This window comes from Manis javanica, chromosome 2, assembly GCF_040802235.1.
Source record: "Manis javanica isolate MJ-LG chromosome 2, MJ_LKY, whole genome shotgun sequence".
NCBI lineage: Eukaryota > Metazoa > Chordata > Mammalia > Pholidota > Manidae > Manis > Manis javanica.
Genome location: NC_133157.1, coordinates 181,068,932 through 181,094,224, shown reverse-complemented (window position 1 = coordinate 181,094,224; position 25,293 = coordinate 181,068,932). Strand labels below are relative to the sequence as shown.

At 38.8% G+C, this 25,293-nt stretch overlaps 2 protein-coding genes across 4 annotated transcripts in view; one reads left to right on the top strand and one right to left on the bottom strand.

Annotated features, from left to right (window-relative positions):
• Window positions 1-6,949, bottom strand: part of PTDSS1 (phosphatidylserine synthase 1) — a 59,748-nt gene extending 52,799 nt beyond the window's left edge. Inside the window, exon 1 of the mRNA XM_017657865.3 lies at window positions 6,616-6,949. Within this exon, the coding sequence (XP_017513354.2) occupies window positions 6,616-6,794 (179 nt within the window). The 5' untranslated portion in view covers window positions 6,795-6,949. The remainder of the gene's footprint in view (window positions 1-6,615) is intronic.
• Window positions 6,950-7,191: 242 nt separating this feature from the next.
• Window positions 7,192-24,054, top strand: MTERF3 (mitochondrial transcription termination factor 3). 3 transcript variants are annotated; one of them, XM_017657860.3, is made up of 8 exons: window positions 7,193-7,335; window positions 9,851-10,199; window positions 11,625-11,777; window positions 15,970-16,159; window positions 18,235-18,382; window positions 18,752-18,823; window positions 19,980-20,141; window positions 23,763-24,054. In XM_017657860.3, the coding sequence occupies exons 2-8, from the start codon at window positions 9,866-9,868 to the stop codon at window positions 23,955-23,957; spliced, it is 1,254 nt and encodes a 417-aa protein (XP_017513349.1). In that variant the 5' UTR covers window positions 7,193-7,335; window positions 9,851-9,865; the 3' UTR covers window positions 23,958-24,054. The 3 variants fall into 3 exon arrangements, with proteins under 3 accessions (XP_017513350.1, XP_017513349.1, XP_073085957.1); XM_073229856.1 differs by lacking the exon at window positions 7,193-7,335 and adding an exon at window positions 7,868-8,137; XM_017657861.3 differs by lacking the exon at window positions 19,980-20,141 and having other exon boundaries at window positions 7,192-7,335.
• The last annotated feature ends 1,239 nt before the right edge of the window (window positions 24,055-25,293 follow it).

Below are 25,293 nucleotides of genomic sequence, written 5' to 3'. Positions count from 1 at the left end.
TGCTCTAACCTGTCAAACCAAAAAAGTAAAATAAAGGACTTCAAGCTTTCAACTGCTATGGTCCAATAGCTCCCTCACTTCTTTCCTAGGTCTACTGTAGCTACTAACAACAAACATCTTAAGTCTCTGGTGCTCTAAACTTTGCAAAGAACTTTTGCTGCAGGCATTTTATTTATCTGCTCCACAGTTCTGTGGGGAAGTATTATCTTTACTTGAAGGATGAGGAAAATAAAGTTCTTGTCTTATTTTGCCCACAATTACACACACACAGAGGCAGAGTGGAAGTAGAAGCTAGGGCTCTGGAATACTGGCTCTAGGTCAAGATTGCTACATTTACGAGTATGATACACACAGACAAGCTTAGGGAGGCCAAGTTCTCTTCTCTCTGCTGAACTTAGGAGGTACTCCAGAAGCATGCTAAAGTAAGCTAGACTACATACATTGATAATACCCAGTGAAATTGTAATTTAAGCTCCAGAAGGCACTGGTCCCATCTCATTCCTCCCAGGAAACTCCAGTGCCCAGCACAGCACTTGGCACAAGAGGCATTCTCAACACAGTGGATACCAGAATGAGCAAGATGCTCTGGCTGAGTGGGCCCAGTGACACAGGTAACGGGAGGATGAATCACAGCCTGAGGCCACAGGGTCCACTGACAACAGCAGCTCTCAGGCCCTAGTGCTGAATAGCCAATCAATTACCTAAACACTTTGACTCCTTCTGTCAAACTGTTTCAATCAGGATAGGTAACTATCCAGAGAAGAGGTAATACATAAAAAGCAGGAAAACTGTAAGGAAAGCCCTAAGTTTAAAAACAAAAAAACAGTTTGCACTTAGAAAAAGTTTTGGACTCAGATTCTATGGCAGTTTAATGTCTGACAGCAGACAGTGGGCAAGGAGACAGTTTGGGGAAACTAAAGCAAACTCCATTCACTTCCATGCAATCTTTCGACAAGGCTTTCTCCCTGGGGTCAGGCAGACAATAACCCTTTTGCATGAATCCTAAGGCTGCTAAGTTGACTGCTCTCCCTCTGCTCCTATATTCTCCTTCCCTGACCTTTAATATGAGTCCTTGAAATTGACACACATATGTAGGATCATGTTTATTAGGCTAGTCACTATTAAGAATCCTCTTTCCCGAAGGAAAACTTAGTTCTGTGTTACAAGGTGAATTGATGTTAACTAGTTTTATTACCTTTGAAGACTACACTTATTCCATTTTATAGAAAGCCATGATACTGGTTAAGAATTATAGCTGAGATCGCAACTAAAGGAGAACAGATATTTGTTAAAAAGTTCTTGGGATAAATGATTTCTTATATTTGATTCATTTAACATTTACTGGGTGTATATCCTGGGATGATTTAAGATATCTGACCTCAAGAAACAGATAAAGTAACAAGTATTGCAATATGAGAGAAACAATAAAAAAGGTGTTTGGTGGTATATAAACATGCCTTCCTCTGTGCTTCTTGGAACAATCAAGAAAAGTGCCCAGAAGGGAGCCCATGCTGTGGATGGTGAAATAGGTCATGGCCTTGTGGGTAGGAAAGAGGTACTGGGAGGTGCTCCCTAGCTGGAAAGAGGGCTGCAGCCTGGCACTGGGAGCAGCCCAGGCCTGCTGTGTGCTGCATGGAGGGTAAGCGTGGAGAGGCAGACCTACTCTGTAATGAAAGACTGAGAGTACAGCTAGCACTTTTACAGGTGTTGCAGATCTAGTGAAAGACTGAGTAGGAGACACATGGGATCAGGAATTTGTCCTTAAACACTCATGAGAGCAGCAGGGTAGAGGATGGACTGAAGGGAGATGGGAGTCAAGGCCTGGGAGTGTGCTATTTCAAAGGGCTAGGGATTTGCAAAGCTAAGGCCTGGGCTCAGGAAGAGGAGAACAGCTCTAAAAGCCATAAAGGCCCAATTAGACCTGGTGAAGGTAAACTAAACGAACTCCAGGTTGGCACAGACCTGGACAGTTGCATTATTAAACTGAATTAAACATGATGCCAAGGGTGAGGGCTTAGGAAGCAATCATGGCTGACTGGATGAGTCCTGGTTTCTGGATTCACTGAGACTGAAAAACTGCAAACTTCCCTACAGAAATCTGGGGCTACAGGGCTTAAATCACAAGATAAATTGTATTATACTCAGTAACACAATTATAGCTAAAATGCTAAACACAGGCAGCAATTCCTAGACATGCAGTCTCTCAGAGATAAGGCATTACCTAAACCAAAAAGTATCTGAAGTCACCCAGGTGCCTTATTTACTACAATAGACCCCAAGAAAATATATGACATATTTTCCCCTTCAGTAAGTATATAATCTTATTAGGTACATAAAACACCAAAAATAAGCATAAGAAAGGATATACAAAGATGTCAATTAAAACCCATAAAAAATATGATTCAAATGTGAATTGGGGAAGAGAGATGTTAAGATCACTGTTAACTGAACCTTCTTAGAGGACACCACCTAATAGTGCGCTCTATTCGCCTCCAGGGTTGGTTTAAACTGTGTACATAGCCACCATGGACAATCAATCAGTATAGCAGGTGTCAGGGAACAAGGACATCCAGGCCTTCGCTATTGGGAAAGAAAGAACATGATGTACATACAGGAAACAAAACTGAGACAACTGAGTCAGCAGTGGGAGGAGACCCTTTCTAATGGGATTTATATGGTCTAAGAGGGAAAGCTGGCAGGTACCCATGAGAAAGGTGACACAGAAGGTGGAATGATGGCTCAGTGATATGATGAAGCACTGGAGTTTCAGGCCAAGAAAGGAAAGGAAGCAAAAACCATTATTACTAAATCAATAAAAATGAAGAAATCATAAGTCTGTTCATTTCTGTGCCTTAATCCCATGTCACGGAAAAACCCAGCATAGACAAATTGATAATCATGTTGGTAGAGCAAGCTACAGGAGGGCAGTCTCTTCTAGGTGAGTGGTGATGTCTTCTGGGCAAGCACTCCTGGAGAGGCTGCTTCCACTGTTTTATTGCCAGGTGCCTCTTAAGGAGAGGTCGGGCTGCTCTGAATGTGTTTTAGTGGATTTTAGTGCTTCCAAATCTAAAGTTTCAGTTTTTAAAACCAGGGCAATTCAATATTTCCAAGTTTACCAATCTCTAAAAGCCAAATAAATACTAGATACCTCAGTAATTATTACACTCTGAGCTTGAGAGAAGGTTCTTCTTGCCCCCATTTAGTTGAAACACCTAATGAGCCATATGCCAAAGCATTTAACCTGTAACAATATCTATCCTAAAATGTGGCAGGATGAGCTTAGAGAGAATGATTGATTCCATAGCATCTGCCTTTATTTTTATTGAAAGTGACAGGGACAGGAAATATAAACATTATGATTTAACAGTGAGTTGACCAAGTTGCTATTTACCAAATAACTACTTAACATATCTTAACTTGTTTCAGCATTCTATGCAGGGTAGCTAATCCTCCCAATCCTAAATTCTTGCCATGTCTATGTAGCATGTGACATAACCCAGGTACTGGTTCTCACCTACTGCAATAAGACACCCCAAAAGTATTTTATCTCCTCTTCCACTACAAGTATTTGAAAAACAAACTTTAAGACATGTAAGTTTTACTGAAAGAATTGTACACAACAGTCATCCAACTAAAATTCTGTCATTATAAAGTATATGGTACTAGAGGTAATCATTACAGAAGAGCACAGAATAATTTTCATTTAAGAAGTCATTACCGTCAATCTTTATGGAAGAAGAGAGAGCTATCTGCAACGGCCCACTTTGAAGAGTCACAAATCATTACAAAAATGAGTACAATATAGTAAGTACTAATTGTATTAATGGCACTTAAGATTTTATACAAGGAGAACCTTGTCATTAATTAGTTCTTCAATATGTAATTCCTGTTCCTTTACGAAATTAGTGGAAGAAATAAAATGATCATTTCTGGGAAAAGCCACTGTGAGGTTTAGATATCCTTTTCTATTACTTTTGACAAGCTATTGAAATTCACACTCGTTTCTTAGACTTCCGTTGCTGCAATTATTGACTGCTTTGGCAGAATATGCTGTAAAGGGGAAATTACAGAACAATGTGACTTTCTGTATTAGAAAAGAGGAAGAGAGATTTATTCTAAAGGGGCTTAGAATAACATTAAAGATAAAGGTTAAAACAGACTACTCATTCTTGCTTTTCATTATTTAAAATAAAATACCATAATTACTTTTCTAATTTCCAAAGAAACTCCTACAGTATGTAATTCTATCATTGCTAGCCCACACGAGATGTAGCTACCCTTAAGTTAATATGAAACAGATAACACTTTCTAGCCAAGCAAAATGTCCATTTTCAAATCCTTTATCCTTTTTCTCAATTATAGAGTATACTACAGCCTTGCTCAGTGACAAATATAATTGAGAAGGCACTAGCATATAATGAAATAATGCAAAATTTAATCATTAATTTTCCATAAAATAGTTTTCAGTATTATTTTCAAAATAATTTTAATGTTTCAATAATGGGCAGCTAATGTTTACTGAGTACTCACTATAAGTCATGCAGAGACCTAAAAACAGATTATCTAGAAAAAAAAAAGAATTGAACCCTCATGACAGACAATTCTATGAGGTTTCACTAGATATTCGCATTTTACATACAGATAAGGAAACTGAGGCTTAGCAAAATTAAGTGGCCACACAGCTATTAAGTGTTAAAATCAGATGTGAGGGCAACCATAACTGGGGACAAAACTGATTTCTCTCCAACGCCAGAAATACATTATTAGTTGGACAGGGTAGAAAGGTCTGGTCCTATCTCACTGCACAGCATTAGCAGAAGAGTATAAGAATGTAGCCATCTCTCTGTTACTAAAAGTAATTGTTACATATGCTTTACAGCTTTAGGTAAATTCATGCAAACAGATAAACTTTTATAAAGTAAGAACCAAGAGTCTTATAAAGTAATAACCAAGATTATGCAGTAAGGACAAGTGTGATACAGGAGAATATTATTAATCTTACAAAAATCTGAAAAACTGCAATGACTCCCAAGGGAGGCACCATTGGCACATGTGTGTGTACACACATGTATGCACACACACATGACTGGGGAACAATTCGTTCTCCATTGTACATGCTGTCCCATGCTTTGTAGTATCCTTAACCCCCACCCGTTAATACCAAAAGTTCCTCCACTTATATACCCCTGCAGTGTCTGCTGACCTGGAAGAAGTAACTGATATTAACTGCATCAGACACCAGGTACTCTGCTAAATGCATTCACACATAATCATTTAATCCTCATAATCACATATGAGGTAAGCACATATTTTATCCTCATTTTACTGGTTTGGATTCTGAGGCTCTGAGAAAGGTTAAATAACTTAACCAAAGACACACACAGATAGTTTTGAAACCAAGAGACCAGCTCCAAAACTACAATCCTCGGGATTGGTCTTTTAAGCCACAATGTTATGGTAGGCATGCACGCCTTGCCTTTCTTTAAAGATGCTCATTCAGAAAGTATAAATCCCTGTTAGGTAGGACCCATGGTGTGTGCGACATTATGAACCAGGGATGAATTAGTTCCCCTGGGTAGGTATTGAGGGGTCACATGTTTAGGGAAGTAGTTACATGATGTGGGTGTCAAAGATTTGGGGTGGGTAACTCCTATGCACAGATATATATCAGAAGTGCTTTGAACCTTTGTATTTTCAAGGGGATAGAATTGGGCAATATTGGGCAAGGTTTATTTGTTCTGTTTAACACTTCTACAGTGTTTACTATGCACCAGGCGTGGTTACAATTGCTTGACAATATCTCACTTCAGCATGTATGTTAGGTAATGAATGGGGCAGAGTGTGCAACTGTGTGTGTGAAGTGTGGTGGCCTGGTGCTGGAAGAGGAAAGGTCAATTGTGATGTGTCTACAGCGGCAGTTTGTGTTGTGATAAACATGGTCGTATTTGAGGCTGGGGGAAGGGCTATGCTAGATAATTTGTGTGCAGTGCATATGGGAAGTGCTGCATGAGAAAGACTGTAGTTCACCTCACATGTGCTTTTTGTGCATGGCGGGTAGTGCTGAATATTGGACGACTTCCACAGGGAAGGGGTCAGGATTATGTCCTGGGCTCAGGTACTCTGCGTGGAGACGCTGTAGACGGGGAGTGCTTTCCGTGTACAGCGTTTTGTGCTGGCAGTGGTGCACACAAGATGATTCATGCGGTGTGCTGGGTCGGTAAGGGGGCTGGAGAGGAAGGGGTCCGTGTCGTGATGTGTGTGGGGAGCGATGCTGAGTGCGATAGAAGGGGTGCCGTGCTAGGTGACCCTCGAGTGTTCCTGATGTAGCCCGGGCGCTGTGGGAGGAAAGGCGGTATAAAGAAGGGTGGGGTAGGGATTGGAGGGTAGAGGCTAACGCCAATTTAGTAGCTGTAGGGGAAGATCGGGGTGTGCTGTGAGACACCCGGCCGGTGGCGGAGCACCGAGGGCGGAGGGTCTGCGGGCGTCTGTAGGGCAGCCAGCACGCCTCCTCACCCACAGCCCCACCGGGCCGAGCTCCCAGCCACCACAGCCCGCCCACCCTTCCCCTTGGACGAAGAGGGCGCCTCCCGCGCGGCCCGGCCTTGCCAGTGTCACCTGGTGAAGGCGAAGTACATGAGGCTGACGATGGTGAAGCTGAGCAGGGTGATGGTGTGCGGCCGGTAGAAGAAGTCGATGGTGATGTCCTCCACTTGCTGCTCGTTGATCATCCGGAAATGCATCTTGTAGTTCACATCATCTTTGCTCAGGGTCCGGCTCCCCACGCAGGACGCCATGACCCGCCGCCCCGTCCTGCGGCGGCGGCGGCCCCGGCCCGTGTAGGCTGGGACCCCGGAGGTGACGAGCCGCAGGGGGAAGGAGAGCTGCCGGACGGCGGGGCCGGGTCTGGCGCGGAGGGAAGGTTGGGAGCCGAGAGGAGGGCAGGCGCGGAGGGCGGGGTCGCGGCGCCGCCGATGCGGCGCCTTGAGGGGGACGCCGCCGACCGTGCCCGCCCTAGAGACCTGGAAGAGGCATTTCTGTGGACTCGCTGTGTCTCCGGACTCTCAGCGAACGAGGCCTATGGGAAGTGGCGCGCGGGAGAACGGAAGCTGCTGCCCCCAGCCGGCTCTTTCCCTCGAAGGCCGCCCGATACCCCCGCACAGCCTCGAAGATGGACTCGCCTACTCCGGCGCAGTCCACGTGGGCCCAGGCGCGCGGCGGCGCCAGCCTGCGGACCTGGTGCGCTAGCGGGCGCGAGGTGGCGCGGGGCCGTAAGCGCGGCCTAGCCAGCCTGGCAGCCCCCGCAGCGCAACCCACGAAGCACGGGCCTCGCCTCAGGTAAAGCCGGAGGCGCCGGAGCGCGGGGGGCGCACTTCCTCCTTGGGCTTGTGTCCGGGCCCACCAGTGATCGGCCGCGCTCCGGGGCCTCATGGCTGTTAGGCATTTGCGGCCCTATCGGGAATGATGTGTTCTGTTTTGCTTGGCTCTTCCCTGACTGACGAGACAAAAAAAGACACCGTCCTGTTTATTAGCGCACTTTGCGGAGGATGCAGCAGGCGGGCGGCATGTCAGCGGGCTTCCTGCGGAAGTTGGGTGTGGGGAGCTGAGTGGACTTGGCTAACGCGGCCTGGGGAGGGCCTCGAGCAGTAGCTCAGGATCCCTGTAGCACGGAGTCGTCCTCCCACCCTCCCTTTCACTTCCGGTGGTTGGTTGCCTTGCAGAGGTAGAAATCTTGAACCTTCGAAAACCAGTATTTCAGTGGCAGTTCCTATTCCCAGCGAGTACAGGTCAAGGCATACAGTTGAGAACTCGTATATGATATGTTTATGGACTTAATTCTCTAAGCTCTCTAATGCTTTAAGAAAAATTCTTTTTTCCTTTACCTGTTAAGAGTCATGTAAGAAAGCTTACTGTTATCCCTGTGCAGGGCTTTTGTACACATCTGCAAATGTCTTACCTGCTCTTGAGTACGGTGTAGGCAAATGGATTAGCTGTAGTTAGAAATGATTCATTGCCATCCAGCAAACACTGGATCCGTGCTGGCCTCTGGACTAACGGGGAGTAGTCACTGGGAGGGTGGATCTGGAGATGAGACGCAGCCCAGCTCTTCGGGAACGAAGAATTAATGAATTGTTAAGAGGTATACACAGTCATGAAATGATGTAGAGAAGATTGTGCGCCTGTAATAAAAGTATAATCATTAGTTGTATGCTTAAAGGTCTTATAATGAACGTGGGATTCAAAACTAATCTGCCCGATGTTGGAGGAGTATTAATTTGAGCCTGGAAAGGCTTCAGAGTGAATAGGATTTCAAAAGTTTGTTTTGAAAGAGGGCAAAATGCTTTGACGAACTTAAAAGTCAAAACACTTTAAAGCTTTGACAAACTTAAAGTCAAAACAAAGAATCATTTTATTGTACTCAGTAACCTTTAAAAATGTTGTTTAAAGAATGGTTTTTGAGCTTCCATCATGGGCCATTGTGCTAAATCATCACAAGAAACAGCCTTGTCAAAGTAGCGTAACTGAGTAATTGGCTCCCAGTTATCACCCTTCTGACTTTGTTGTGTAGAGAATGAATGCTGTAGGTTTGAGGAAAAACTTGACAGATGTGGAAGCCCATTTCCTACCAAAATTAACAAAAATCACATATTCCACAAGGCTATCATGAATACTTACTTCCTTTCTAAAATCAGTTGAGATGATGAGATTTTAATTTTTATAAATGTCCTTCAGGAAACTTCCCTAAACTTCAATTATTTAGTCTTATTTAAAGCATAAAATAAGCTGAGTTCCCTTATGTGTAAAAGTAAATCAAAAAGTTGTATGCAACAGTTAATTGAGCAGAATTCATGTATATTTGGTTGTGTAATCAATAATAATAATAATAATGGCTGACATTTGTTAACTATTTTCCATATGCTGGACTCCATGCCATGATTTTTATGGATTCACTTATTTAATGTAAAAGTATATGCATCAGATTTACCTTTCTAATTAGGCTGGCTAAATATAAAATTCATTCATATACCTGTAGCTTAAAGAAGTGACAGCCTTTCCAGATAAAAATCTTCTTAAAAGCAACTTCTTTTTCAGTCAAAATATGCATGTATTCATTGCTGGTTGTTTATGTATTTCCCTCACTTCACTTTGCTTGCTATTTTTGACCTTTCTCTTTTGAAGGCTTTTCTTTTTCCCTGCAGTCAAACAGAATTTGACAAAATTGGTTTTGTTCAATTCTCTGCTGAGAACAGCTTTCTCTGTGAACTAATTAACAGTGTTCAGCCCTGAGGATGAAGCCAGAAACAACCTTCTAGATAGAAATGACAATATTTTGATGATTCATTTAAGACACAGTAGACTTCTTCCTGTTCTTTATTTTGTGACTAATATATATGCATCAAATATATTTGAATAGTTCAGTGTTATTTTGATCAGCAATCTGCCTCTTAAATGTCCTTCAAACCAAATTTCAAGAACACTTATTGCATCACCTTATTTTTGTTAAATATTATATTAATGAAGGTTATTGGGTTTGACTAATTTGAACATTTACAGATTTTTTTTGTTCTAAATGTTTTACACCAGTAATTTTGCTATTCATTTTTGAATTGTAAAGAATATCTTTTTTTTTTCCAGCTCAAAAATTCTGTCTTTGGGTTTGTAGCTGAGGCTGTCTTGTTTTTGGCTTTTCCTGTGCTTAGAAACATTTGACTGCTTTAATCATCTAAAATTATTCAACACCTTTTAATTAAAAAAAACATTTCCAGTTTATCTTTTTTTTGTTTGAATACTGATTTAAACATTTAAGTAAAGTAAGTTTCTCTTTTTTGATGGTTGTGTATTTTCTTCATAGGCTGCTTTAAGAAAAATGGCCCTGCCAGCCCACCAGATACCCAGATGGTTTAACTCAATTAAATTGAGTAGCTTCATTACCTGTGCACAACTTGGAAAATGTTTTCAAAGACCAGGAAAAACACTGTTACATGGCTTTTCTGCCCAACCTCAAATGTCCTCTGAGGATTGCTTTCTCCAGTGGGGATTGAAGACTTACAGGACTTTGTCCTTATGGAATAATTCCCAGTTTACCAACTCAAGGAAGCAAGAGATTAATTCTGCCCAAAGCACTCTGCTTCCTTCTGTGAATGAGCAGTCACAGAAGACACAAAATATATCCAGCTTTGATTCTGAGCTTTCTCTAGAAGGTAATTCTGAACTTTCAGAAAACTCCCCTTTGCCCCACTTTGGTAGTGTGAATAGGTTACCTGTTTACATTCTGTTAGCCCATTTCAAGTCATACTTTGTACCAGGCAAGAAAAAGAACAGGGCCAATACTATTTGTTTACTTGTATTATACCTTTATTTTATTAAGAAAAAAGTTTGTAGAATAATATGTATAACATTATTTTACAACTCTATATGTAACATTTACTTTCTAAGTATTTTATTATTTAGATTCTTAAAAACATTTTTTTTTGAGAATGGTAGTATTAAGGTTTATTAGGGTATAATTTATACTAAGTATAATTCATCTTTTTTAGATAGTTATGAATTTTGACATATACGTAGTGTGTAACATGCACTGCAATCAACAAATAAAAGAACAAATAGAACACCCCAAAAAGCTCCCTGTGTCACTTTTTTTTTTGGTATCATTAATATACATTAATATACAATCACATAATCAACATTGTAGTTACTAGATTCCCCCCATTATCAAGTCCTCACCACATACCCCGTTACAGTCACTGTCCTCCCTTTGTCACTTTTTAATCCTCTCCCTCTTATGCTTCCTATTCTAGGAATATTCCTATGCAAGAAATATTTCACAACAAGTGAGATAATTTTAGGTTAAGCAAACCATAAAAGGAAGGAAGTCGATATGTATAGGGGAGTGTGGGGGAGACAAGAAAAGATAGCTATAAAAAATGAGAAAGGGTGGTGTTCAGAGGCAAAAACTAGGGGAAACAAATCTAATACTTATTCCTTAGCTTAAGGTAGGTTACAGTTGCCAGCATCTTCCATATTGTGTTTGATTTAAACAAACCCAAACCTTAGAATCAAGTCTACTGTAGGGGATCATGTCCTTAGCAGAAGACTACAGGTAGTAGAAACAGAATCGTAGAAGTCCTCTTAATGACATATTTGAGAATAACTTGGAGGAGAGGGGATTGGATCGAAACAGATATTTCAGGATGTGATGGCTTTAATCCATACAATTCAGGCTGGTAGAATATGTCATTCTTTTGGCTAAGTTAACAAGCCTTGGCAGAGTCAATCTCTTTCCCAAAAATGTACTTGAAGGTGAGTTCATCTTTAGTGTTCTTAGCTGTTGTTTAAAAGAAGAAAAGAAGAAAAATTTTGTACAGGACTTCCTCCTTTTGGAATAGAAATTTACCAACTAATTTCTTATTTGAGTAACAGAAAGTGATCAGTCTAAATTAGTCTTAACCTTACCTCTTAGAAGGTAGAAATTCTTTGGACTTCTTAGATGTTTCATTCAGAGATGATCCCAAGATTTACAAAGAAGCAATCTAGGGAAGACATTGCTTGTCTTTGTAGAAATAGCTCTAAGTATACAGATTGGAGAGCTCACTTGCTTCTCTCTTTCCACATAACTGTCTTCAAAGAACTGGACGATTTGCCCCCATTGTCTCCATTACAACCGATTTCTGAGGAGGAAGCTGTCCAGATTGTTGCAGACCCTCCATTGCCCCCAGCTTCATTCACACTTCGAGACTATGTGGATCATTCTGAGAATCTGCAGAAATTAGTGCTGCTAGGTAAGTCTGAGTAACCTACAGGTACTTCTTGAGTGTACCTTTATTATTTTTTTTGCCTTACTTTGTTTAAGTTAACATTTTAAATCTTTACCAGAGTAGTACATGCAGATGAACGTAAATCAAATAATGTGAAAAGGCTTCTAGTGAAGAATCATTCTCCCTGCTCCATCCTTCCTGTCCTTGCATCCCATTCCCCAGAGGGGATTTGTATTTGATTTCTAAATGTTATGTAATTGTTGTAATGCTGTTGCTTGGTTTATCAGTTTTAGACATTAGTGGTTCTCTTGTATGTACACACATACTTTTCCCTTTTTTTTAATTATCCCAATACAGTTATATTAACAATTTTTAGGTAAACCATCAACAATTACATTATTGATAATGTAACTGTATTGCTTACTGCTATCCAGGAAGTGTATTGTGATTGTTTTTCTTCCTGTATAACTTTTTGATTTTTCATAGTTAATAATTGTCTTGTTTTTCACTTGATGAGTTTTCTTTGTCCTAGGGCTAAATTTTCCCACACCCTGGGCCTTCCTCCAGGAGCCCACTATCCCCCTGATTTGGATGGTTTCTCTCCAGGCCTACTCTATAACTATCTTAGCTTTTGGACTGGTAGGGTGCACTTGGATCTGGATAGCTGAAGGCAGCCAAAGAATCTCTCTGCAAACTTTCTGGTTCTTTTATTTTTAGTCTGACACTTTATTGAAACCTACTTTTCCCAGTATCTCTGGGTTTGGATTTCTCTTACATGATTTTTCCCAGATGATGAGCCTTTCTCCTAGGAGATTGAGAGGCACAGCATTCTCTCTCAAATCCATCTGCCTCCATGATTCTTCAGTCACTGCCTTAGTTTAGGTCCTCATTTTTTATGAAAAGTCAGTTGCTTCCTAACTTGATGGGTTTGTTATAATCAATATTGTCCTGATGTCTCTAATGTTAGTGCTCTTTCTAAAATGCAGACCTGAGTAAGTCAGTGACCTTCTTGAAATCCTTCCAAGCCTTTCCATGGCATCAAAAGTTTGTGGTCTGGTTGCTGTGTACCTTTCCAGCTTCGCTGCTTGCCACTTCCCCCCTTTTGCTTGGCCAGCTCTAACAATTGGAGAACTTAACTCAAATCCAAGTAACTTCTAAATGTCCTCTCTGGGCTCTCACATCTCCCCTGCTCACTTCAACCCTAGCACTAATAACATTATAAGTATTTACTCCCCTGTCCCTGTGCAAGTTACCTGATTGTATATGATATAGCCTTTGTTCTCAAGAAGCTTCAAGTCTTCAGAAGCATCTAAATGCACATATATAGAAATAACTGGAATGCAAAGATGAAAGGTAGTGGTACGTCCCACACAAAAGATATAAAGTGTTCTGTGGGTTCAGAGGAGAAGGAAAGGTGACATCTGTTGCAAGCAGGAGAGCCAGTCACCTTCCTTTGGAACAGCTCTCCCAGCCTTATGCTAGGTGCTGTGAGTAATACAAGATGAACATAGAATGAGGTCCCTACCTTTAAAGAATTAACAGTCTACTTAGAGCTCTGGAATATGTTTCAGCTATTGATCTCTAGCACACCTTAAAAGTAACTTAAATGACATTACCTTAGAGGAACCATGACTGCATTGGTAAATGGGAGTTTTGAGTACCCAAGTGTTCTGGTTCTTCTCTGCTTCTCAGGTCTGTTTTCTGCCGTCCTCTGCCTGTTCTCTATCCCTGTAGGCTAACCTCTGTGTGCTAGGCCTCCTTTGCCAGCTGGCTTCTGGGGTTTCAGCCCATGGGAGGCAACTTCAGAAGGAGGGGAAGGGCAGGTGGGAGTATTTTTTTCCCTGTTCCCTTCCTGCTTTGGGTCCTGTAACTGCCTTGCTCCAGGACAACGGCTCCTGCTGAGCAGCCCTTTTTTAATGGCTTCCAGCTCCCTCGGCGTCTGGGTAATACTTTTTCCTCCCTGTCCCTTTAGCACTAGGGGTGCCTTTGTTTGTTCCCTAACTCTGCTCATACCACTGTACAGAGTCCCTTCTTTAAAGTTCTTTTCATTTAAACTTTCTAGGGCAATTTCTGTTTCCTACCAGACCCTGCATAATACACTAAATATGTATAACCATAACTGAATACAGTGGTAATATTTGTGGTTACTGAGTGGATAAAGCCATCTTAAACTGTGGTCACCTAGAAGTTAGAATCATGTATTCATTTTTTTAAATCCCAGAGCCTACTGGAAGTGTCTGGTTCATAAGTATTCAGTGGCTATTTTTTCAAGTTAATGCAATTGTGAGTAGGCCTAGATGATTTCTGCTGAGACAGCAGTGTGCTCTCCTTGAGATTCTACTCTCCTATTGCTGTTAAAACACAACTCTTCAGGATTTCTGTCTCAGCATGGGTGGGGTGTGATAGCTCATGCAGAGCAAGGTGCCTTAGCACATGTACCCTGTAATATTGAGTTAAATTTGAAGTCTGAACCCTTTCTATTATGTTTAAAGCATCCCTTCCCACAGTTAACACAGATTTTAGAGACTAGTTTCTGTCTTGTTTATTCATCCATTCAGTAATTTATTTTTCTATTAATTTTAGTTTTAAATCACAAAACAATTACATCTACTTGTTAAAAGTGCAAATACTACAAGAACTCCTACTTTCTCTACTTCTCCAATTCTACTCTCCAAAGGTAACCACTGTCACCAACTTGTTAAGTAGTTTTCCCGACCTTTTTTTATGCAAATACATATATTACAGAAAGCCATAAGTAGGTTCTATATTTTTATCTATCAAACTTAATACTGTTTTTTAAATTTGGTGTTTTCTCTTTTTAGTTTTAGAGTTGGTATACATTTATGTTCTTAATCTATCTGAAGTTTTTTTTTTAATCAGATATAGAAGGAATTCTTATTTTTCTAATGTATAGCTAGTGGTCCCATTATATTTTAATGAATAGTCCATCTTACTCCATTGATTCGAAATGTCATTATTTATGTATGCTAAATTTCTAGTTCATCCTGGATCTTCTAGTCTTTATTCTGTGTGTGTTTATCTAATCTGTTTTTCTGTTCATAACCATCTTACGTCAATAATACAAGAAATTTAGGTTTAGAATTATATTTGGATCTAATAATATATCAAATTATGATTTATTTTTCTGGTTGTGGATACCATTATAGAAAGAATTTTTTATTTCATTGCTTTTATGGTAAGATTGTAAAGTTGCATCTAGAAAACAACTTGAGAGTTACTTTTAACCTGAAGAAATATTTTTAAGAATATAAAATTTAAATCTAAACTTAAGGTTTTACATTATCTCCATGTGTTTATTCTAAAGGTAAAGAGTAGGCCTTTCCTGTGCAGGCTTAATTAAATTTTTTAAACCAGATTAAAGGAAAAACTAAGTGAATAAAATGATGAGTTTTAATGAGAATTTTTGGATTCTAGGTTACTTTGATTCCCTGCCTAATTAATGTTGACATCTAATTATATCCATAACCAGAGAATACTTTAAAGTAATAACTTGCTTTCTTCCCCTTCTGTCTCTCCTGTCCCTTGCCTCACTTACTTAGGTTACCTAAGATTATAAGGGTACCTGAAGGTTAAAGGCTGTATACTTTCTGCTTTGTTGTGTTCTTGAGGGCTGTGTGTGTTCGCCCTTTTTCTCGTAGACATTTCTTGAGCTTGTTCAGGGTATTTGTCTCCATAGTCAAGATCTGGAGATTACAGTGAGTAAGACATAGGGCCACTTTTATTCTCCCTGTGGAGGGGATCATAGGTATATTTTTAAAACAATGCTTATAACTAAAGAAATGATAAACTCCAAAGAAAGTAACAGTTTGTTCATAGGGTTTGTTTCCCTGCAGAATTTCCATAAGCAATCACTATGGAGAGCATTAGGGACTCAGAAACATCCTTCAATCATTAGTTAGGGAATCATAGATAAAGATGATGATCCCAGGTCAGTATGACTTAGTGAATTTGTTTGGGATGGAAATTTAGCCCCAAATGTACTGTTTTCCTCTATACATGGCTTTGAAATAAGCACTGCATTTTCATTTTAATTTATTTTTATTTCTGCAGTAAAATATTTAAAAGTTTCTATTGGCCTGTCTCAGTTCTCCTTTGTCTAGGTTGTTGATCTCCATCAGTAATTTCTTATATTTCTAGGTATGAAGTTTAATGACTAAGCTAAGCAATTATCTTCAGTGTTTGTAATTTATTATAGGAGTGGATCTGTCCAAGATAGAGAAACATCCAGATGCAGCCAATCTCCTTCTGAGGCTGGATTTTGAAAAAGATATTAAGCAAATACTCCTGTTCCTTAAAGATTTGGGTATAGAGGATAACCAACTGGGAACATATTTGACTAAAAACCATGCTATTTTCTCTGAAGACCTGGAAAATCTGAAGACTAGGTAGGGTTTCAGAATAATTTTCACATAATGAATAAATTATTTTTCAAGTCTCAGCTACACAAGGATTTGTTGAGATTATGAACATGAATGTTACTGGTTTTTGTTACGGGCAGTCCTTGATGAAAATTACATATCCAAAACAGTTATTTTATTCAACTATTCATTACTTATGTTTCCAACTTACTGCTGAGTGAGTACTTAACTGTTTCTCTTCCGAAACTGGAATAAGTTTTTAAAAAATCCGTTTACAAATGGCAAAATTATCTGAGAGTGCACTTTAAGTTATGAAAGCCAGAACTTCTGTTTTTTTCTGGCCAATTTTTGATGATAGACATTGACATTTTCTTGGCAAATTGCTTAATCTTTTCCATAAGCTGACTATTATGGTTCCTTTTTTTCTTCTTTAGCACTTCCATGAAAGTCTTTGTACTTCATTCAGCAGTCAAAGAATTTATTGAAACTGTGAGAATCATTTCAGTAAGATGATCTGTGAAATAAGAATCCTGCAAGGCATTGGGAACATGACAGAACAAGACAGAGTCCCTTTCCCTCTGTTCACATTGTGAATTTGTCGTCACCCCCACCTCTCACCTAAATCATTTCTTCCTACAGATTTACTGAATGGGAGCACTGATCACCCTGTTGTCCAAATCAGAAATATTGGTAGAACTTTGGCCTCTCTTCTTTTGGCATCCACATCTAAAATATCAGGACCTATCAGTTATATTTTTCTCTCTCTCAAATCAGTCAGTGCATTTCTTTTAATCTTCACTTGTAATACTTAACCTTGAGTCCCATCATTTCACATGAATGTTACTGCAACAATTTCCTATCTGGTCAGCCTTTAGTCTTCTCCCGCTAGACTATTCTCATACTGATATTGAGCCTCATTTCATTTCACAGAGCTTTCTGGTTCCTTGAACAATCAGAGTGTAATGCCTTGTCTCTGAATTAGGAAAAAACAAAACATAAACTACATTCCTTACACTGAACAATTTCAGTCCTTTTTATGTATGCAAGGCACTGAACCACGTAATATAGACATGCCCTCTCCCTTCATAGAACTTACAGTCTGGTAAAATATAGACAGGTTATTACAATACAAGGGAGAGAAAGAATGATTGTAGGAAACAGTCTGACATATTCAGCTTCACTCCTCCTGACTGGAACACAGATTCCCTCCCCATTCAAAAATTAATTTGCCCTGTTGCTCAAGATTTATTCCAAAGAAGGATGCATACAAGGAGGTGGGGATAACTGTGGGCCATTTCAGAGGCTACCCACTCCCCCATTATTATTAATATGTCCATTTTGCAGGTGAAGCACAGACAGGTTAACAGTTTGCCCAAGATTACACAGCTAGTATAAGTGGCAGAACTGAGATTCAAGCACACTTAATCTAACTCCACAGTACTGGCTCCTACACCATACTGTCTCCTTACTGTTAATTCTAAGAAGGAAATCTAAGCTTAAAGGGAGCTTAAGTCACTTGTTCATGAACTAAGAAATATTCTCACACTGATGGTATAGTTTAGTGGTTCCTAAACCTGGCTGTCAAATTAAATTGTGGAGCATTTTTTAAAATTACTTGGAATTATTTAATAAGTAATTTGCCACCTGTATTTAAAAGGGTATACAATGAAAAAATAAGCTTCTACTGGATGAGACAAGGGTATGATAATCTTTATTTAATTGAGCTTATCTTCTGGCTCTGTTATGTACAGGAGTCTTATAGAATTTCTATGATAGCACTGACTTCACATACTTGTTTTGAATGAAGAAAATTTCATATGTACAAAAAGCTAGTTGTGTATAAGAATTTTCAAATGAATTATCTGCATTAAAAATTGTTTTGGGCTCAGTCTTATATCTTAATTTTTTATTGGAAAAATTATCACAGTGTAGACAACAGTTTTGATAAAGTTTTAATCAGATATTGATCCTTTGTTGGGAGCCTTTTTTAAAAACATGTTACTTTGGAAAGTAGAATGACACTAGTAAATGTTTAGTTGCATGACTTTAGTATGTTTAGTAAATGTTTATCATATGTACATGTATTTTGTTTGTTTCTCTAGAGTGGCTTATCTACTGTCAAAAAATTTCAGTAAGGCCGATATTGCACAGATGGTCAGAAATGCACCATTTTTACTGAGTTTTTCAGTGGAGAGATTGGATAATAGACTGGGATTTTTTCAGAAAGAACTTGAACTTAGTGTGAAAAAGGTAAATAAAGGGGAAAATTTGTGTATTTCCATGTCAGATACATCGAGATACTGTTAGATTTGGCGTTTATAACAGATGTCTGGCCCATATGAATTCTATAAATGCCAGGTATTTCTGCACAAGAAGAAATTACCCTGTTAGGTTAAACATGTATCATATAATATTCCATCAAGTTGGTGTCCTTGAGTTTTATGTTCAGTACTTGTTTATTCCTCAAACAGTATTGAGTTTATCTGTTTCCGTGGTTCCTAGCATTTCTCTGACTGGGTCACATTTAAAATTTTAGTTTTATATTCCTAGTAATGTCTTATTTTCCAAAATAGTTCAATATACATATATAGTAATAATCGATTATTTTCATAACCATAGACCAGAGATTTGATAGTTCGTCTCCCAAGGCTACTAACTGGAAGTCTGGAGCCTGTGAAAGAAAATATAAAGGTAGGATGGCTTAAAGCTTTTAAGAAATCAGCATCTTTCTGTATGTGTTTTAAGTCCTCTGAGGAGGGCAGATTTTGCTACTGTCATCTTAAAACTAGATTTTTAAAAGTTATTTATAAAAAGGTGGACAGAGGAAATGATTTAATAAATATCAAGTGATTTATTTTAGCAAATAATAGTTTCACACGTTGACCAGGTGTGACATAGTAAATCACCTTGCAGACACTGATACCTGTAATCCTGGATTAATAACTTAGGTGTCAGGGTGGAACCTGGAATCTAACCTTCTGTTGCTCAGTATGAGAGTCTATGTCTGTGTCACCTAGGTGGGGGAGGAGTTGTAAAGGCTGGATTGCAAAGACTTCTGTGAAGAAAATAATAGCCAGCACATTGTTGTTCTTAGAACCTGTGCTGATTCCCAGCTGTAGTTCTATCACAGACATGTCAGACACTCTCTGCTATCCTTCTTCCAAGAGAATAGGATAGAGCCAAGGTCAGCTGACTAATTGGAATATGAAACTATAGTAGTATTTGAAATTACTGTGTAAGGCCTATTTTCTGAGGTGCTTAAAGTATGTCACATTCAGTTGGAGAAATTTGTGTTGAATTCCTGCCCATACTCTGTGCTGGGGAGGTAGTCCTTGCTCTCAGGTTGCAAGGGGTCCCACTTGCAGAGTGGATTGGTGGGGAAGCACACAGAAGACCTGGCCCACATTTGGGTTTTTAGTTTTATCATGTCTGTCTGGGATTTTGACATGTAGTTTTTCCAGATAACGTGTAGGAGAGAGTGTTTGGGAACAGAGGCTTAAAAAACACTTGAAAATCCATTGTTTGTTCTGGCTTGCGTGTTGTAGGGCCTATACAGATAGCCCGAACAGACTTCCTATGTCCACCATTATCTGTCTCATAACTGAAAGCTCCTTCTGGTGATCTCCATGATGAGCAGCATGCTGTGAGTAGCTCATTCTCAGGAGAGGAGTTTGAAATTCAGGTTACCCCAGAAGCACGAAGTTATGAACTCTTGAGGGCATTGCTATAGCTGACTCCAGATTTTAATGTCCTTATTTTATATTTTAAAAGAATCATTGTGCCCTCCAGCATATTACCAAAATAACTATTTCTATTCACGATTCATAGCAACTCTATTTTCTTTTAGGTATATCGTCTTGAGCTAGGTTTTAAACATAATGAAATTCAACATATGATCACCAAAATCCCCAAGATGTTAACTGCAAATAAAAAGAAACTTACTGAGACTTTCGACTATGTTCATAATGTGATGAACATTCCCCACCACATCATTGTCAGGTTCCCACAGGTAATGTCAGGTTCCCACAGGTTCCACAGGTAATGTCGTAGCAGACAATGCCCTTCATCCAGAGCTGCTTCTAGGGGAATGGTACTGTTTGCATGTGAAAATTCCTTACTGTTTGTGAAATTGGACCAAATGCAATGTAGTTCTAAGAATTGTATTAATGTCATGTTTCATGTTTCTTTTTGGGTAAAAAGAATAGCATCTCTCTGCTATGTCTATAGCAGACATAGTAGAGAGATCACTTGTGAAAAGTTCACAACTTCAAGCATACACACGTGCATCTCCAGAGGAGAGAGAAGTGATGAATATATTTCCCTGTAGTTTTTACCTACTCTTGTTCTGCCTTTTAGGATCTAATATATTCTATCATATTTTTCTCCATTTAAATTTGAAATCACTTCCCTTAAAGGTCCTTTCATCTACATGTACTTTTTATACACAGTCTATATAAATCCATTAGTTAATAAGCCACATTGTAATGATCTACTACCAAAATATTAAACAGTTCCAGTTTGCCATCACTGCAAAGCTGTAATTCCATTCTAAACTAATCAGACTTTCCTGTTCTTTAACCTAGTGAGTGACATTATCTTCTTGTTTGTAAGAACGTTAACTCCTTGAAAGTAGAGATATTGTCTGATTTATACTCTGCTGAATTCCCAGTGCTGGAACCATACTGGGCCAATTAATAGGCACTAGATAAAGACTTTTTGAACAAATGAATGATTAAATTTCATCAGAGTCACCCTTCTTTCCTTTTTGCCATGTGAGTAGACTCTCAAAGTATTCTCTGGAGAAATAAATTTCATTCAAGTAATTCTCTTACTCCGTTTGCTACATCTCTTCTTAATATAAAGATAGGCAGAAGAAATACAACTTTAGTATTAACTATCAGAACTAGATTGACTGTGGTACAGTTCCTTCACCAGTAACAATGTTTATTTATCAAATAATCATACTTCTCTATGAATGGGCCCTTCATAGAGAAGATTTCTTTTTTATATACATATATGTTCATTATGAAAATTAGTAGAAGCCTGTAGTCGTACAAAATTGGCTATAGAACAGTTGTAATCTTCAACAAAAAAGCAATGGCAGTTAGCTTTCCCCTGGGTTGGTAGGTAATTCAGTGATAATAGAGCCTGATAAGAGAATCTGATTGGGGGATACAAAAATCAATGAGACATGGTCTTTATTCTTATGAAACTTGTAATCTAGTGTGGAAGACAAGTTTTAAAAATGTAATTGCTTACATAATGTTAAAAGTCTTAACCAGATGTCTTACAGTTATTGTAGAAAAAGTAGGAAAATCATAGAAATAATAACACCTATTGAGTGCCTGCTATGTGCCAGCTGTCTCTGCTGCTTTACTTCTATAATTCATTCATTTAATCCTTACAACAACCTGTGAGTTAGGTACTATTATCCCTGTTTTATAATGAAGTAAGCATACAGAGATTGAGTAGTTTGTCCAAGGTTACCTAGGTAATGGGGTAGAGCTAGGATTAGAGGTGTGGCAGTCAAGTTTAAAATCCCATGCTCTTAATTAGGAAATGCTGCCACTTTAAGAAGTGACATCTGAGTTGTCTGTAGAATGAGTAGGGTCTCAGAGATGGACAGAAACTTTCTAAGAGGAGGAAACTATCAAAATCACTTCTTCAAAAACAGAGATTTTAACCACTTCAAAACCTAGGTTCTGGGAAGCCCAGTTGTAGAACTGTGGCTTCCATATTGGGATTCTCAGACTTTTAGGGACTGGCTAGTAATGTTAAAAAATAAAATAAAAACCTCAGTAATAAAAAATAAAATAACTGACAGTAGGGCTGCCAGGGAAGTGATAGGGACTTTAAGGTTTTGGCTGGTGCTTTAAAAACTTAGTGGTGTGAAACAAGGTTTCTTGTGCAAGTAACAGTTATGGTTAGCACATATATTTTATCAGTGATTAACAATGGGGAAACATGGTAACTTAATAACTATGGTTAATTTAGTAACTTCAAAGCAGCAACCATGGAAGGGAAAGAATAACAAAAGCAGTTAGGGGAATGAACATGAGGAAATAAGGGAAGAGGTAATATTCAGGATCCCCTAAAACCATGTTTCTCTTCTCCCACTGTCGGTTTCCATGAAGGCAGAGCAGGAGTCCATGTCAGGACGAGAGGGGATAGGTAATTCTCAGTCCCAGGGGTCTTTGTTTTTAAATCCCTGGGAATTTAATAGATCATTAATTAGATAAACTTTTTCTGACAATGGCAGAGTGGCTCCTGATGGTCAAGAACCAAGGAAAAAAAATAAAACAAAGGAAATTATAACTCAGTCTCAGTCTGAACTGTGGCTTTTCGGACTTGAAATATCACACAAGTCTCTGATAATGAAGTCATCTTGATCCATTGGAAGATTTCTTGTCATAAGCTGTATAAATGGCCAAAAGTGTTATTATATTTAGGAAATTAATAGCTTGGGAGCTTCAGTCATTTGTGGTTTTGTCTGTTGTATGATCATTTTGTAAGCCAGGAGTCACTGCATAGGAGTCATACTTCTAAAGAAATACATCTAAAAGCTCCTCACATCTTTATGAGCAGTAATAATGTAGTAGCAGGAATTTAGTTACCAAAATGAAGGCAGAACATTATTTGATATGTTCTTGCAGAGAAAGAAAAAGGTGTCCTCAAAGCAAGCCAATCCCATGTTGAGTTGGCACACTATATTTTTGGCTGCCATTCTCAGAGTTTTAGTTTTCAACAATTGTTTTTCATAATGTCCTCTCTAAATGATCTCTTATTATTTTGTTACCACGTGAACATAAGACTCTTGAGGTTATGTGCCATGTCCAGTGTCCTTAGTGTATGTGAAATATAGCCAAGAGAAGAACCCGAGACGAAAAGCAGCATGTGGTTCGTTTGGGCCTTGCCAGGGAGCCTCATGGATCTCTCTTCTGCTTCTTGGTTCTAATAATCAAGTGTGGCCAGATTTCCCAATTCTCCATTCTTTCTTACAGCTGGCTATAAGGGCTGGCTGTAGGGACCTACCCTGCTTCTGATTGCTTTGTGAAGTTGCAGCCACTGTACCTCCTTAGTTAGGAGTTTTAACCCTGATGCGGGCAAGACTCACTTTCCCTACTTGCTTCCTCCCTAGAGGCCAGGTTCATTTTGTTTTGATGTTAGTCACAGAAAGGGAGCCACAGGAATTTTAAAAATAATAATAATACTAGAAAGTTCACAGATAAAATCTTATAAATTTTTTGACGTCATAGATCTTACTCCCTTTTGTTCTCAAATTTGGCAGGTATCACAATCGTCTGAAAGACTCGTGAGCCCCACTGTCAAAGTAGTTCCGGGGTGGGACCTAAGGATTTGCTTTTATAACATCTCTTCTATCTCTCTGGATTAGTCAGTGTTCTTTACCTACAATGTAGTCCTTGGTTATTTTATAATTTTTCTCTTTGTTAATCTAGAGTCCCTTTTTAATGATAATTACTTACTACAGTTAAAACCCTGTGGCATTTATCACAGTGGGCATGTGGTCAATACTTCATAAGTGTTAGCCTATTAAAATTTTTAGCCAAATATTTTGATAGTTGATTTTCCAGTACAGAATGTTTTTTAAATATTTTTTTTCTTTTTTTAGGTATTTAATACAAGGTTGTTTAAAGTGAAAGAAAGACATTTGTTTCTGACATATTTAGGAAGAGCACAGTATGACCCAGCAAAACCTAACTACATCTCTTTGCACAGACTGGTATCTGTACCTGATGAAATATTTTGTGAAGAGATTGCCAAAGCCTCTGTACAAGACTTTGAAAAGTTCTTAAAAACTGTCTAGTTTTTGATGCATATTAAAATGTAATAATGTAAAATGAATGTATATATGAATGAATGAATATATTTTTAAATAAATGCCTCCTCAATATTGGAAACAATTTCTTGATACTGTAAGTGTGGGTGCTTATGGTAGATCTTTCATGTAAATGTGGGTACTTATGGTAAGTCTTTCATCCTTATGGTAGATCTTTCCATCTTCTCAGGAAGGAGAGAACTAAAAATACAGCAAACTTAAAGAGAGTCAATTTCCTATAGGCTGGCATGTTTTCATTCTAGTGAAGATGAGAACAGATTTTCCTCCTGTATTGACAGGTCTCAAAGTGGTTTCATCACAAGACATCTTTGTTTTCTTTGAAATATTAGGGGTTTCTGGAGCATACTATTATTATTTTTCACCAAATATCTGTTGCTCATTTAGATAATGCTACAAAACACATTCCATTTTGGATTATCTACATCGTCATCTTCCTGAGTATAGATATACAAAATTGCCCACAGTTGGCTACTAAGAATCAGGAAAGGAAAAAGGATAGCAAGGAGAGTTTGAAGTTAAGTAGAGAACAATAAGACATGGTAAAAGGCCATTACAAACCTTTGCCTTATTGCCAGTATGCAAAAATCTATAGCATGAATTGATATTTTCCCCCACCTCCCTTTCCCCCCCATTTATCATTTAGACATATAATCCTGGGCAAATGATTTAACCTCTGAGTTTGATTCTTATGTGTAAAATGAGGCATCATTACTTCAGTTACCTGCTTCAGGATCACTTAGGATGGGTAGACTGTTAAACACTGGTAGCATTCCCGGTGAACCATGCCTGGTATCTGCACTTCCACACTGACTCTGGGCCAGTGTGAATTGGTCCAAGGGACATTATCAAGTGGAGTATTGATTACGTACTTGCACATTGGGGCTTGTCCTCTTAGAACTCTGAGCAACCATATAGAGGCCTGCTGACTACTGTAGGGGAAGGAGAGGGGGGCCTGGCCAAACCTTAGCTGTACCATGGAAGCACCAGACAAATACCCAAGAAGCTATCTTGGATATTCTAGCCTCAGTAGGTACCACATAGAGCAGAACCACCCAGGTGAATTCAGAATTGGGAGAATTATAAAGTGTTTTAAACCCCTAGCTTTGGTGGTAGTTTGTTAAGCACCAGGGTTTGTGGTATGCTGGATGTTCTGAAACCTCAGGAGAAACTAAATTTTTAATTGGTTAAGGCTGAGTATAGTTGTCTTCCTGTTACTTATTTTATTCGTTTAGTCAACAGACATTTGAATTCCTAGAATACAGTGGTGAGTGTGGCATAGATAGTGCTTTCAAGAAGTGCTAGG